The following is a 15,660-nucleotide window of genomic DNA, read 5'->3' as shown; positions in this document are numbered from 1 at the left end:
GCTGACATTGTGGTCAGTAGCCCAGTGGGCAGTGAGTAAGAGTTTAGGCTTGTAGCCATATGTAACTGAATTCGATTTCTAATTTTACCCTCATAGTTTGATGATTGTAGGCAATTAGGAGTTCTGGTTTTCCGGAGTCCTGGTGGTATAGTGGTTACATATTGGGCTGCAATGTGAAAGGTTGGCAGTTTAAAACTACTAGCTGCTCCTTGGGAGAAAGATGGGGCTTTCTACTCCTGTAAACGTAATAGTCTCAGAAACTCACAAAGGCGCTTCTACCATGTCCTAAAAGGGCCACTATGAGTCAATATAGGCCTGATGGCAGTGAGTTTGGTTTTTTGAGATCCTGTCTTTCATACTCTGTTTCTTTGTCTGTAAAATGGGAGCCTCTACGGGCTCACATGGGATCCAGGTCAATATCTGCCCTATAGATTTGTTATGAGAAAAATATGCAATATTAATTACAAGCTTCCTCCACATGGCAAGTAATCAGTAAATGGTACCTACTGCTATCATTATCATTATCGTTACGTCAAAGGCACCCAGAGTGGGCTTCCATGTAATCAAGGAGTTAGCGATCAGAACTAGAAGGAACTATGAGGAATTGTCTAGTCTGGGATCACCCAATACTTGCCAGGTGTGAGCCACTCTCCTCTATCTTGCCCATGATCTGGCCTGAGAACCATTCTCAACACCGACGTCCAGGCAACTGTTCCCACACAACTGTTATATTTAAAAAGGCTGTTTAGCTCCACAGCCTCTCCAACAAATCGGACAATTCAAGTCCAGATAGAACAAGTAATCTACCTCAGGTCACACAGTGGATAAACATTGTAATGAGATGGCACTGAAGATGTATCAATAAATCCCATCACCTTGGTCTACCCACTACTCATCTCCAGGAAACACGGACAAACAATGGGAACAACTTTCCCAGTTATGGTCATTACTTAGCATGTGTCTGGCACCCAGAATGCACTTCTTTCCATCTCCTGTTCAAATCCCAGCCCTCCTGCACCTATTAGAGCCAGTCACCTAGAATCCACCCTTGACCACAGTCACTACTAGACTTCCCCCAAAGGCCTTGAAATCTGTCTCTTCAGACTACTCTTCTCCCCTCCCTTGAGTTTCTTTCTAACTCTCCTCCTCTTTGAGCCGTGACTGCTGGAAAAGCTCAGAGGAAGAGAGGAGGCACACTTTGGGCCAAAGGGGACACAGCTCACTTAGCTGCAGCCTAACATGCTTCCAAATCTAGTGCTGCCTTCCAGCCAAATCTGACAATGGCCTCCTTCCTCCCAGGACAATCTGCCCTAAGGCCCTAATTGGAAAATCCCCTCTTCTACATCATTTTCCTTCCTCAATAGAAAGGATGACCTTGTCTGAGTATTCACAGTGGAGAAAGGATTTAAATAAATACTTAGGAATTAAGGATTAGGAATCAATCTTTTTATTATTATTATTATTTTTAATGTTGCACTGCTTCTTGCATTTTTATTAACTGTATATCTATTTTAGATAAAGCATGTAAAATGCATAAACATGTATATAGGAATTGATCTTAACTGCTTATGTGCTTGGACAAAGTTATCTCCCAAACCTCTGTATAATGGGACAATGGGTCCCTGTCCCTCACAGTGTTAAATGGAACCTCTAAGGGTTCATATGGGATCAAGGTCAATGGCACATGCCTGACCACTTACCTGCAATTAGGCCAATCTCACAATTTGGGTCTTCATAGGCACAGGCCATCATAGTCCCCACTGTATCATTGACCATAGCAACTATGTCAAAGTCAAATTCCTGAAAAGGAAGTCATCCTACTGTAGGTAGAATAAACAAGTCAAGCAGACTCAAGAGAAACATACCAACCCAAAGGATATGCAACCCCAAGGGATAGAGGAACATGACATCATGGATGAGAAAAACCACTCATACCCATCAAAGGTGCCCCCCCCAGCCCCCTGCCCCCCAGGATAACAGAGCCACTACCTTTTCAGTTCGAAAATGTGAGCCCCTAGTAGATATGGGCATACAATTAAGTCAGAAGGAATGTGTCCCCTGAAAACAGATGTGGTACTCAAATGCCCAACTTGAGGTTCTGAGCTAAGTTCCCATAGCATACATTTCTCCTCTTGATGGCTTCCCTGAGCAGGTCCACCACGTCTTCCCCTTCACAGTCGGTGGCCTTAAAGCCTTTGGTCCACTCCATGAGGGTTCCCTGAAAGAAAAGAGGAGGAATTCATTTGAGCAATAATTTGCTGGGATCACTCCACGTGATCCTAGGCTAGGCTAGACTAACATCTGAAAGATCCAGAGCACTCTAGTTTGATGTGTTTCTCAGTGTGATTCCATCTCTGTAGCCCCAGCACTGAGCATGGAGGCTTCTCCCACCATGATGCTCAGTGTCTATTGCTGAATGGAGGAATTACATCAATTCAATACAAACTTTACAATCCCATCTGTGTTGCATGCCAAGGATTATACAGATAATATTAGCCTTTGGTAGTATTACTGGCTTTATCTGGTCAATTTATGTTTCATTTCCCCTTCCTGTTGCTTCATGACCTGTCTGACCAATCTTTTAACAGGTTGCATACATGTATCTTGTTATTGGATCTCTAAATTCTTCTAGGAGCTTCAGTCCAAAATATACCATAACAATGAAAGAATGGTGCATAATAGATTTTTTTTAAAGTCAAATAGTCACAGTTCTCTATCATGTTTCTCCAGCTGCGCTATCTGAGGTCATTAGGTGAAATAAACCTGGTGACTCAGAGGGCCCTCATGGGGTGGGGCCATGCCCAGTGGACTGCAAGGCTGGCTGGCCCGCCTTACCTTGGCAATGCTCGTCTGTCTGCAGGGAAAGGAGAAGGTGAAGCCCAAAGGCAGTTGGGCTCCCCTGAGCCCCATGTAGTCCAGGAAGTCTGCGATGCACTGCACGATGTGGTCAAACAGCTGCAGGGAGAGAGGGGGGCAGTGGGATCTGCTGGCAGGTCAGCACCCACAAAGCACAGGAAGCCCACCCCACCCCGGCAGTTACCTGCTCGCCTGTGCCCTGCATGATCTCCAGGGGGATGGGGAAGGTCTTTTCATCTATTTCCACACATTTTTGATGACTTCTGATCTTCCCTAGGAGAACCTTAAAGTTGGCTCCACCAAGATCCAGGATGAGAAAATTGCCATTCTCTGTGGTATAAAAAGTCAGAGCTGCATCCTACCAGCATGGACCGAGCAGGAGCTTGTGTGGAAGGATCAGGAGAAAGAGGGAATACTGAAGGAACTGCCTAGAGTCTGATATCTTGTGAATTAGGGACTACAGGTCACGAGGAACTGGAAAGGCCCCTGAGGTGGTCCTAGGCTAGACTACATTTCTTGTCCTGGACAAGGACCTCTGAATCCCCAATCGCCCCCAGAGAGATGAAGTGAAATGCATGAACTGGAATTAGGGGACTCGACAGTTCTAAGAAATGAGGTTTTTTGTCTTGAGCAAGAGAGTCTGGGTCCTGTCTCCCACACTGATAGAGGGAGGGAGGATTTCCTGGGTCATGCACACAGTTCATGTGCTGGGCTGCTCACTAAAATGGTGGAGGGTCAAGTTCACCCAAAAGTACCAGGGGAAAAAGATTGATGATTACTTTCCAAAAATGAGCCACTGAAAAACCTATGGAGAAAATTGTAATCTGACTCGTGTGGGGTCCACATTTGCTATTCTTTCACTGCAAATGCCTTGGTTGATCCAAGGCTAACAGGTTGACAAGAAGTACGGGTCACCTACCCTACTTATCCTCCACCTATCCCATTACAGACATGAGTCCAAGGTTTTAAAAACAAAACCCTTCACTGGCTGTAAGGCGCTTTCATCGAAGCTCTGGGAGGCCCGAAGCTCTGGGAGGCCCGAGTGAAGGCACTGGGCTGGCCCACCTGTGCCATCAGGCATCCCGCAGACGTAGGTGGGTAGCATCTTGACCGTGGCCATCGGGTGGGTCTCCTTCTTCAGCCCGTACTCAAGCTCAGCCCTCATTCTGTTCTTCACGTCCACCAGGTTGTCTCCAGTCAGTTGGAACAGAGCCAGCACCTCATCGATCTGCTTCCGCTGGGCCTGAACTTGGGAGGCCACCGCAGTGACCATGGCAGCCCCTATGGTGCTGCCACTCTCGGGCAGGAGGAAGTGGACGTCACAGTTTGGGACCAGTTTCCTCACCACCTTGTGCAGGCGTTTTGGGTACCTGAAGACAGGGTGGTAGTCAAATATCTAACCATCAGAAATGGCCCAACCAGACACAGGGAACAGAGCCAGGAATAGTCATAGCAGGGGACCCAGCAAGGGTTGCTGAGCCAGGTTCACCCTTCCCTTGCTGAGTGGTAGGGGGCACAGATGCAGGGGATTAAGGAGAGGGGCTATAGCAGGAGCAGTGTACGAGGCAGGGGGGGAGAGCCAGGTGATTAGCTATTTTATCTTTAATATTTCAACCAATAGGGCATGTCCATATATAATGTAGTCCCTAAACAACATTATCTCTGTCCAAAGGGAGAGATGGGCTTCCCTAGGCTTTCAGGTGTTCCCACTGACATCCAACACAACCACCTGGCTCTCCTTCCTTCTGGGAAGTTCTCACGTTTCTGTATTGTCCTACCCAGATCCTTCATGTAAACGTGGCAGCCTCTGTCACCCCTGCTTCCCTGTCTAAAATTGAGTGTGTCCTATTTACCAGTTCTACCACACAGCAGGTTTTCAACAAGTAATGGTTAATGAGTAGGTAGGTGACTGGATGGACCAACGGATGGACACCTGGACAGATGATGGCCTTACTAGTTAGGCAGCTTATTTTAGCACAACATTTCTATAAGAAAGACCCCCTCCCCAAAGCAACCCAACCAGTAGACCTGCCCTTTCTTTGTAATCTCAGGTCTAGTATGGGTGGCTGGTTCTGATACCCCATGATCCACAGAAAAATGCATGATATTGTTCAATAAATAATGCCAAGGTTCCTCTCAGTGAGATAAGAGAAGTAACCATAACTGTATGAGGAATATTAGAGACTCAGGAGGTTTTTCCAATGTCAGAAATGGGTCATTTTACTTGCATAGCAGGTCTGTGACATTAAAAAAACACACACACAAAAAGTAACTTGTGACCCATGTGTAATCCCAGCCCTCCTGTATAAAAAGCTCTGTCTCTTCAAACTTTGCAGTTCTTGGAATTGTACCAAGTGTTACTCCAGCAAATCCCACAATAAAGACCATGGAAGCAGACATTGAGGGAGTGCTGAAATCCTGCATGAGTGAATACAGCTCTCTCTGTCTCTTAATTTGGTATGGCTTAGTTGTCACTGTGACCACGTTTGGGTAACACTTCCAGAAACTCAGGTGATCAGCACAGTCCTGAGAGAACAGCTGGGGTTCCACCCCAAGGGGAGGCTCATTGCCAGGGGTGGGTTGACAAGCAGCACTTACTGTGGGTGTGTCTTGTAGAGGGTACCATCAATGCCCACTGTGACCTGAAACTTCTCACACGTATTGGATGTTATTTGGGAGGGCCCTTCTTTGCTCCCGTGGGGGACCACAGTGGAGCCATCCTCAGAAGGGTTCCAGTCCCCGTCTCCCAAGTTTTCCCTCCAGTTTTCTCCCTGGGTTTCTTCAGTGTTCTCAAACCTAGCCAGAAGACATCAATGAGAAGATCACACTTGGTCAACTCTTGAGGGGCCAATTCCCCACTTCTTAGGATTGTGAAAGTAAATAGGCACCTAGGTATATAATAATAATAATAATATTCATATCAATAATGATCATATCAGCCAACATTTAATAAATACTCACTGTGCTCTGGGTACTTGTCTAAGGATTTCACACACTTTAACTTCTCTCCACAACTATCCTGTGGGGATGTATCATATTTGTTGTAAAGAAAGACCCAAGACACAGAGAGTTTAAGAAATGTGTGCATGGTCACAGCTATAGCATGTGCTAGAGGCAAGATTTGTACTCAGACAGTTGCCCAGGGTTTTGATTCCTGAATTGTATGTGAGAATTTTCAAGAGCCTGATGGAATGGTTTGTATTTTCTAGTGCTCTGGCAAAACTGGGACTGACTGTGAACGGTGTCATATTGCTTGGTTCTCAAGATAGTCCACTAGAGTCGTACCTATGTAACCCCTGCACTATGAATGGGAAGGGACTGAGGGGGAATCACTTGCTAGCCTTGCCTTGCTACCAGAAATCTGGAGTGGTATAGTAGCTGAACCTGAGGTCTTTTACCAAGAGAGAAAATAAACGTCAAATAAATGACAAATGGTAAGAAGTAGAAATAATATATAAAAGTAAAAGAATAAATAAATGGCTTATGTGGTGGGAACATTTTAACACTATGCTAATTTGTTGAATGATACTCTGAGCAAGTACATAATCTCTTAGTTCAAGTGTGAATGGGTTGATGGCTAGAAGAGCCAGGGAGTACACTGAGAATCAATGAATATGGCCTTTCTAACCATAATTCTTTATGTGGTATATTATAATTCTGTTAGAATTTTACCTTTTATACATTGGTGGCTATAGTCCCATTTTGAAAGCCACTCTCTACTATACTAATAGACAGGGTCAAGACGTGACCTGAGTAGAGGGTGTGAACAATGCTTTGTTTCCTTGGTGGCACTTTAGACTCCACCTTAATTGTTACTGTTGATGCTGGGTGTCCTTGAGTCAGTTTGGGCTCATAACGACCCGGTGTACAACAGAACAAAGCAGGGCCAGTCCTGTGCGATGCTTATTACTGCTTGAGTCCATTGTTGCAGCCACTGTGTCAATCCATCTTGTCAATGGTCTTCCTCTTTTTTTGCTGCCCCTCTAGCACAATGTCCTTTTCCAGGGCCCGCTCTCTCCTGGAAGACATGTCCAAAATAGAGAAGTCTATTTTGCCTTGCCTCTAAAAGCATCCTGCCTATCCTCCTTCTAAGATGGATTAGTTTGTTCTTTTGGAAGTCCATGGTGCTTTCAATATTTGTCCCCAGTACACAATTCAACTGCATGGATTCTTCTTCAATCTTCCTGATCCAATGTCCAACTTTCACGTGCATATGAAGCAACTGAAAATACCACCCTTGAGTCCGCAGCACCTTAGTCCTCAAAGTAACATCCTTGCAAGTAACAAACTTCAAAGAGGTCATGTGCAGCAGATTTACCCACTGCAACTTGTCTTTGGTTCTCTTCACTGCTGCTTCCATGAGCATTGATAGTGGATCCAAGCAGGACAAAATCCTTGACAACTTCAATCTTTGCTCCACTTATCATGATGTTAGCTATTGGTTCCATTGTAAGGATTTGGGTTTTCTTTACATTGAGCTGCAATCAGTCCGTACTGAAGGGGGTAATCTTTGATCTTCATTAGTAAGTGCTTCAGGCCCTCCTCACTTGCAGCAAGTAAGGGTGTATCATCTGTATATCACAGGTTGTTAATAGGCCTTCCTCCACTTCTGACTCGAAACTCTGCCAGCTTCCTGCTAATGTACTGTTGCAACTGTTGTCAGAGGATCTCCAGCAAAATTTTATTTTCATGTGATATCAGCGATATTGTGCTGTAATTTGTGCGTTCTGTTAAGTGATTTTTCTTTGGAATGGGTACAAATAAAGATCTCTTCCAATCGGCCAAAAGGTTGTCTTCCAAATCTCTTGGGACAGACAAGTGTTTCCAATGCTTCATTTGCTTGTTGAAACATTTCAACCAAGTCAATTCCTAGAGCCTGGTTTTTAGCTATGGGAGAAAGATGGGGCTTTCTACTCTCATAAAGAGTTACAGTTGTGGAAACATATAGGGGCAATTCTTCCTGGTTCTATAGGGCGTCTATGAATTGGCATCAATTCAATGGCAGTGAGTTTGCTTTAGAACCAGTGCTTACAGTGTAGCTTGAACTTCTTCCTCAGTTCCATTGGTCTTGATCATACGCTACCTCTTATACAGGTTGAATGTTAACTTTTTGCTTTTGTACACTGACGGTACTTTCCACCTTTTTTTGATGCTGCATGCATCATTCAATATTTTGCCCATAGAATCTTTCAGTATAGAAACTTGAGGCTTAAATTCTTTTCCATTTCTGTCCCTTAAAGATATGCTAGATGTTTTGGCTTTCTCACTCTACGTCTTTCCACATTTCATTACAATATTTTACTTTGTCGTCTCAAGCTTCCCTTTGAAATTTTTTGTTCATTTCTTTGACTTCATTTCTTCCATTTGCCTTAGCTGATTCCATGATCAAGAGCAAGCTTCAGAGTCTCTTCTGACACCCACTTTGGTATTTCCTTCCTGTCCCGTCTTTTTAATGACCTTTTGTTTCTTCAAGTACAATGTTCTAGGTGTCATCATGGCACTCAGCAGGTCTTCTGTCATTAATGTCCTACGTGTCAAATCTTTTCTTTGAGATGTTCTCAAAACTCAGGTGGGATAGACGCTAGATTGCATTTGGCTCTCCTCAACTTGTTTTAATTTTCTTCAGAGTCAACCTCAACTTACATATGAGCCACTGGTGATTTGTTCCAGTCAGCCCCTGTCCTGATCTCAGCTCCTGATATAAAGCTTCTCCACCATGTCTTCCCACCGAGGTGGTCAATTGGATTTCTGTGTATTCCATCTGAAGAAGGCCACATGTATAGTTGTTCTTTGACTTGTGAAGCAATGATATTTGAGATGAAGAAGTCATTGGGTTCCAAAATTCTGTCATGGGATCTCCAGATTTATTTAAATCACCAAGGCCATATTTTCTACCTTCCTCTGTTTCCAACTTTTGTTTTCCAATCAGAAATAATTATCAATGCATCTTGATCGCATGTTTGATCAATTTCTGCCTGAAGATGCTGGTGGAATCCTTTAATTTTTGCATCAGTAGCTTTAGTACTTGATGCAAACGTTAGAATAATAGCTGTATTGACTTGATTTTCTTGTATGCAAATAGATCTTACACTGTCATACCTGTCAATGTATTTAACAATTGATCCTGAGGTCTCCTTTTTGTATGTGTATGATGTGTGTGACGCCATTCTTCTTGAATCGCTCAGTCCCTGCATAGTAAACCATGTGATTGTCCAATTCAAATGGCCAATACCAGTCCATTTCAGCTCACGAATGCTTAGAATATCAATCTTGAAGCATTCCATTCTAATTATGATGACTTCCAATAATTCTTGACTCATACTTCATATATTCCATGTTCCTACTATTAGTAGCTTTTTGCAGTTGCTTCTTCTCATTTTGAGTCATGCCCCATCAGCAAATGAAGTTCCCAAGGCTTCACTCCCTGCTGTGGTTACATCATCTTATGTCAACTTGAAGATATTAAAAGCATAGGGGTGGTATCCAACCTGTCACTTAGGTCACAGCCTGATGGTGCCTCCTTGTGTGTGGCCTTCTCAGGAGGGTACAGGGAGCCTCTCTCTCTCTGCATTCACCTTCCTATATTCTGGCCATCGTGAGAGCTGCTTAAGCTGTGCTATGTTTCCACTGACCTTGGGTCCACATGACATTGCAAACACCAGTTTGTGATATTCCTGCATTCTGCATCATTGCACGTGACCGTGTGATTCTGAAGAGGAACTTATGGACCAGAATCAGTCTTATGGACTTGAGATGAACTAGGCTGGGATTCTTTCTTAATATATAACTACTTCTTGATATAAAGCTCTTTCTTATACACATGAGTGTCAATGGATCTGTTTATCCAGTCAACCCTGTTTAACACACTCCCGCAGGATTTACTCAATCCACATCACTATGGTCAACTCTACTTTGAGAAGGCAGCTCTTCCTCAGTCATAATATGAGTGCCTTCTGGCCTCATAGAGTCTCATTTTCTGGCACTGTCTCTGACAATGTTCTGCCACGATTCAGTAGACCTTCAGTACCTTGCAATGTTTTGATGTTACCCATATGGTTTGCAGTAGCCAATTCTTCTGAAGTGGACAGCCTAGTCCTTCTTCTTAGTCTGTCCTTAGTCTGGAAACTCTGGTAAGGCCTGTTCACTCTTGGTGACCCTGCTATTTGCAATACCAGTAACACAGCTTCCAGCACCACAGCAACACAGAAGACACCATAGAACAACAAACTGACAGGCAAGTGGTATGCCACTTAGTAGAGGGTGTGAACCCAGCCACACCCATTATTCCTTGTGAGCATCTTTGACTCTATCTTAGTAGAGGGGTGACTTCAGACACCACCATACAGTTCTAACACACACCGCCTCACTTGGACAGCCACACCTCTATTTCTGGACTGAATTCTGGTCGGAGAAAAAATACATCTGCTATGCTTTTTGGGCCTGTTTGGCATCTGGCATTTGGATTGCTTCTGTCTGCCCTTCAGATTTGGGACTGAACAACACCTACCACCACTTGAGGCATTTCCTCAAAGTTTCATGATTTTCTGTGGGTTGTTGCAGGCAACTGCAGAACCCTGGAATGTGAGGGAATATACTGAAGGGAGGGGTTTGGGGAAGGGATGGTGTAGCATTTTCGATGGGTTGGACACTGGGACATCTTTAATCTCCAACTTCTCAGGACTAGCCTGGCTTACTTGTTTTAAAAGTATATATTACCATAGTGCTGAACTCCTGTGTAAGTGAGTACACTTCTCTTCTGTCTGCCTACTTGATGACTGGATTGTCTTTATGTGCACTGGACATGGCCTGCATATGGAGAGGAGTTCAGGCAGCTCAGAATAGCAACAGAACCCAGTTGCCAGGCAGTACTTACTTGAGGTGTGTCTGGTTGAGGCTATAATCCTTGCCATCTGTGGTCGTGAGCTCTTTCAATTTTTCGTAGTTCTTGTTCTCTTGGAGATGTGTCAGGATTGCTGCCAAGGCTGCTGCACAGAGATTGGCTGATCGGAAGGAGACAATGGTACACACATGGTGCACTGCAACGCAGTCATCCTCTGATGGCTCCAAGCCCAGGTCGGTCAAGATTTCTTCTGTGTTAGCAAGGCCTTCTTTATCCCTGGCCAAGGAAAGGAATGAGATTATACTTATTCATCTTCTGAGAGGCCAGTTCCCCACCTTTCAGGATTGTGACAATAAATAGACCAGCACCCAGGAATGTAATAATAATGTCACCAATTATCACAGCAGCCAGCATTTATGAAACACTTTTTCCCGGGTATTTGTCTAAGGACTTCATCTACTTTAACTCATCTCTACAACAAAGAGGTTAAGTAATTCATCTGTGGTCACAGCAGTAGCCAAATGCTAGAGCTTGGATTTGCATTCAGTCAGTCAGATAACTAGCCCATAATTTTGACCACCCTGGATTATATGGCTTCACAGGAATTCCACCTCCACCGAGAAATGGACGGAGCAGACTCTGTGGGTCAGGTAACACTCTACTGAACTCAGTATCTAAAGTGATTGCCAAGCTTAGGGCAATGCCACAGTTTGTAGGCCTGAGGAGGCAGAACTCTAAGTTGACTGGGGCCAGCCACCTTCACCAGCCAGTTCCCGTTCCTGGTTACTGTGTGAAAATCCTCAAATGACCACAGTCTCAGTCAGCACCTAAAGGGAGCAGGTGTCAGAGGTTCTTGCTATAGCAAAGGTTCTTAACTTGGGCTCCAAAGAGGCTTTAATATTGTAAGAAACTTTTATTTCTTGTGAATGTTCATGTGGAAGTTAAAGAGTTCAGGACTAAAATAAAATTCTCAAAGTGATCCCGGACCCCCAAAAGTTACATGTCACCACTTCAAGGAGGAAGAAGGCAGTGAAACACAGGATGGGGTACATGTACAATGGCAGAATTACACACTGATGAAATGAACATGAATGCCCCACTGGATTCATGGCTGAATGCTACCCCATGTGAAGCCATCCGCAGGTCTGAAATCCTTCTGGTAGTGAAGGATGATCTGCTTCCCAGGGCTACCCCATGATTGCTAAGCAGACCACATGCTGACCCTCCCCCACCCCAGCACTCAGCAGAACCAAGGCAGGTGGGGCCCAGCCAGCAGCTTACTTCTCCATGGCAGCCACGTGCCGCATCTCAATCTTGTCCCTGGTGTGGAGAGCAGACGATGTCTTGCCACCAAACAGGAGGCCGGCTCTGGTCATCTTCAGCAAGATGAGCCTGACGAGTTCCCCCAAGTACAAGCCACTGATCATCTTCTCAAATCTGGAATGTGGTCAAGAGATAAGTGGAAGCAACATCTTGGGCTCTTCAGCATTCTTTTCCCAAAGACCAAGAGCCACAACCCATGATATGTAATTTAGCCAAGAGGAATTACTGAGAACCGAATAAAAGGTGAACATGATAGTGGGACAGGAGGCTAGTAAACAGAAACAGATGAAAGAAGTAGCAGGCCAAAGCCATATATAGAGGTATAAATATAGGCATGTATATAAGCAAATATATTAATATATAAGGCTAGGGGTATTGATCTATGTACATATATTTATATGTTAAAGTATTAAGGTAGCAGACGGACTTTGGGTCTCGACTTAAGTATTCCCTCAACACAAAAATCACGTTCTGATAAACTGGCACTCTGTGATATTAACCTTCCCAACATGATCGCTGAAGACAAAATGGGTGCATAAGCAACTGTGAAGAAAGCTGATTGTGCCGGGCTATTAAAAGATAGAGCATCTGGGGTCTTAAAAGCTTGAAGTTAAATGAACGGCCATCTAGCAGGGAAGCAACAAAGTCCACATGAAAGAAGCACACCAGCCTGTGTGATCATGAGGTATTGATGGGATCAGGTATTAGGAAATCAAAAACAAACAATTATATCGAGGTGAAGGAGAGGGATCGGAGTGGAGACCCAAAGCCTGTCTATAGACAATTGGACAGCCACTAACAGAAGGGTCACATTGAAGGAACAATTCAGCCAGGGTGAAATATAGCATTTATGAAACACACAACATTCCTCTGGTGCTTTACTGCTTCCTCCCCACCACTATCATGACCCCAGTTCTACCTCACAAATCATGCTAGACCGGAATATGTACATTGGTAAAGATAAGAGCTTTCAACACATGGAAGCCAAAACAGATAAAGCCCTTAGAAACAGTAATGAGAGCAGTGATAACATGAGGGGGAGGGGAGAGGAGGGAAAGGAAGTGGGAGAAAGAGGTAACCAATATTAATGATGGATGTTATTTGTCCCTCTCTCCCAAGGGGACAAATAACAGAAGTGTGGGTGAAGAGATACAGTGAATGGTGTAAGATATGAAAAAATAATAATATATAATTTATCAAGGATTCTCGAGGTGGGAAGGTGGGGAGGGAGGGAAAAAGAGGAACTGATAACAAGGGCTCAAGCAGAAAGACAATGTTGTGAAAATGACTATGGCAACATATGTACAAGTTTGCTTGATATAATTGCTATATGGATTGTTATAATATCAATAAGAGCCCCCAATAAGATGATTTAAAGGAAGAGCCCCTCAAGAGTGTGGTGTAAGGAAGCCATATCCCTTCTCTGGCTTCACACCAGCCTCATCCACAAAAGTAAAGAGCTCAACTAGAAGAGGCCCAAGATTCTCTCCTGTCACAACGTGCTTCATTCCAGGAATCTTTGTCAAACCACCTCTGGCTGTGGGAGTGCCACTCTCATGGTAGGGGCACTAGTAGCCATTGGGCTGTTTGCCTCGTGGTGACCCCCGTGTGTCAGAGGACAATTGTGCTTCACAGGGTTCAGTGGCTGGTTTTTCAGAAGTAAATCGCTAGACATTTCTCCCCAGGTGTCTTTGGGTGATCTGAAAATCTAATCTCTTAGGTAGCAACTTTAATAATTTTCACTTTCCAGAGACTCTTGTTTTTGTGAAAAGGAGGCTCAATTTCAGATACTTTTTCAAGGTTATTTAATCATGGCATGAAAAACTCATCCTAAGAATTAATTTATAAGAAATTAGTAAATATATCAAAATCAAAAACTATTACTGCTCACTATGAATCAGAATCAACTTGATGGCAGTACATTTTTTTTATAGGGTGGGAAGGTGAGAGAAAAAAGGATTTTTGCTTAGAGCGCATTATATTACTTGTGGTAGACTAGTTTGGAAAAGGATAATGAAAATAATTGTACAACTTGAAGATCATTGATCTTCAATTTTATCAGTGTTACTTCAATGTATACATACGAATTATTAAGTTGGCATATTTTTGTTATGTATATATTTCCCCTACAATAAAAATGCATAGTCAAAAACATATATTGTAAAGGGGAAAAAAGTCCAATATAGCAAGCTTCTCTCCAAGCAAGAAAGATGCTATGCCTCTGAGCTGAACTTGGGTAGTTCCAGAGAGGTTCCACCAGAATAAAGAGGCTATCTTTATTCCAATTTCATGCAACAAAAACACTCTATTACTGAAGATGGCACTCAGGTAGGAAGCACATACTGATAGCTCTTTCATATATGGTGGATCTGGTGTCCAACAGGGCTAGTGGGAGGATTCTGATGAGTGAGAGGACCCCTGGGACAACCCTCAGCCACAAGGCACCGCCCCCCCACACAACACATCTGCCCTGAGCTAGAGCCCCCCAAGATCTGAGATCTGATCTTTGGGACATCTTGGCTCAGCTGGCTGGGCTGCTCTTGCACGCTACGGCCACCACTGCTATTGTCACTGATTGCCCCATCCCACCCCTAGGCCTAGTCACCATGCCAGGAGCTGCTTGCCTGCCCTGCGGACACCTACACAACTGTGGAAGGACCCCCTCGCAGCAGCCACCCACTCACAGCACTCCCCTAGGAGAGCTGCTCTCTTCTCCCATGGTTCCCCTCTCTTCACGTGGTGATATTCCACCACCAAACTCAGTTCTCTTCTTCCATTCACCCAGGACCCCAGGAACTGACCTGCAGTCTCCCTTTAGCAGGTTAGGTGACCTGCGACTGGGGTGCCCCCCACCCCACATTGTAGCCTGAGACCCCTCCATCCGTGAGCCTGCCCAAGACCATACCACTCCCACATGCTCCTGCCTGCTCCTGCTAGCGCTGGCTGGCACCACTACTGTGTGCTGCTATACTCTCCCCCTCTGGCAGCCAGAGCCCTCCCTGATCCCACCAGTGCCGCTCCTGCCCACGCTAGCTCAGCACTTTCCTAGCATCCCAGGCCTGCGGGAGCAGCAGGGAGTGCATCCTCAGTTCAAAGAGCATACATTCCCCAAACACAGCCTGGTTCCAAAGCCCAGGGGATAAGTGACCTGGGTCCAAGGGCCTCCAAGCCGATGTCAGACACACTACCTCAGACCTCACATGGCCAACACCCACTGATTGGCTCCCCTGAGCCTTATCGTTGCTCACGGGGCTCCTCCAATCTCGCCACCAACAGCAGCAACGGCCTGTCTCATGCCAGCACAGCGCTCCAAGCCCATGAATGCAGCAGCTGCCCCCACCAGTGCCAGGCACCTACACCCTATGGAGGCTCTCTCTAGGCACCCACACCAAGACAGTGGGGCTGTTTTCATCCTCTATCTGCACCCCTTCCCATAGCAGTGAGGCCTCCCCCACCTTTTCCTTCGATTAGGCATCTTTAAAAAAAATTAAACAAGAAAAAGGCTGATAATCGTGGCCTGACAGACCAGTTCAAAGCAGCCCAGGGGCATACATACATACAGGCTCCAGCCCCACTCTGGTCACTGAGACTCCTCACCACTGTTGGTCACCAAATCGCCATGGAACCCTGTCTACACAGCA

General features: G+C 44.8%; 1 protein-coding gene across 1 annotated transcript in view; it reads right to left on the bottom strand.

The window, feature by feature from the left end:
- The window catches only part of LOC101660130 (hexokinase HKDC1-like), a 73,528-nt gene that overhangs the window by 20,711 nt on the left and 37,157 nt on the right, over positions 1-15,660 (bottom strand). Inside the window, exons 8-16 of the mRNA XM_045291680.1 lie at positions 11,978-12,133; positions 10,781-10,972; positions 5,455-5,496; positions 3,922-4,226; positions 3,041-3,186; positions 2,836-2,955; positions 2,123-2,218; positions 1,683-1,800; positions 631-709 (exon numbers count right to left, since the gene is read on the bottom strand). Of these exons, the coding sequence (XP_045147615.1) occupies positions 631-709; positions 1,683-1,800; positions 2,123-2,218; positions 2,836-2,955; positions 3,041-3,186; positions 3,922-4,226; positions 5,455-5,496; positions 10,781-10,972; positions 11,978-12,133 (1,254 nt within the window). The remainder of the gene's footprint in view (positions 1-630; positions 710-1,682; positions 1,801-2,122; positions 2,219-2,835; positions 2,956-3,040; positions 3,187-3,921; positions 4,227-5,454; positions 5,497-10,780; positions 10,973-11,977; positions 12,134-15,660) is intronic.

The sequence above is a fragment of the Echinops telfairi genome, unplaced genomic scaffold, assembly GCF_000313985.2.
Source record: "Echinops telfairi isolate 266 unplaced genomic scaffold, ASM31398v2 ScPeMD7_70;HRSCAF=299, whole genome shotgun sequence".
NCBI lineage: Eukaryota > Metazoa > Chordata > Mammalia > Afrosoricida > Tenrecidae > Echinops > Echinops telfairi.
The sequence above is the reverse complement of the archived record's forward strand: the minus strand, read 5'-3'. Positions and strand labels throughout refer to the sequence as shown.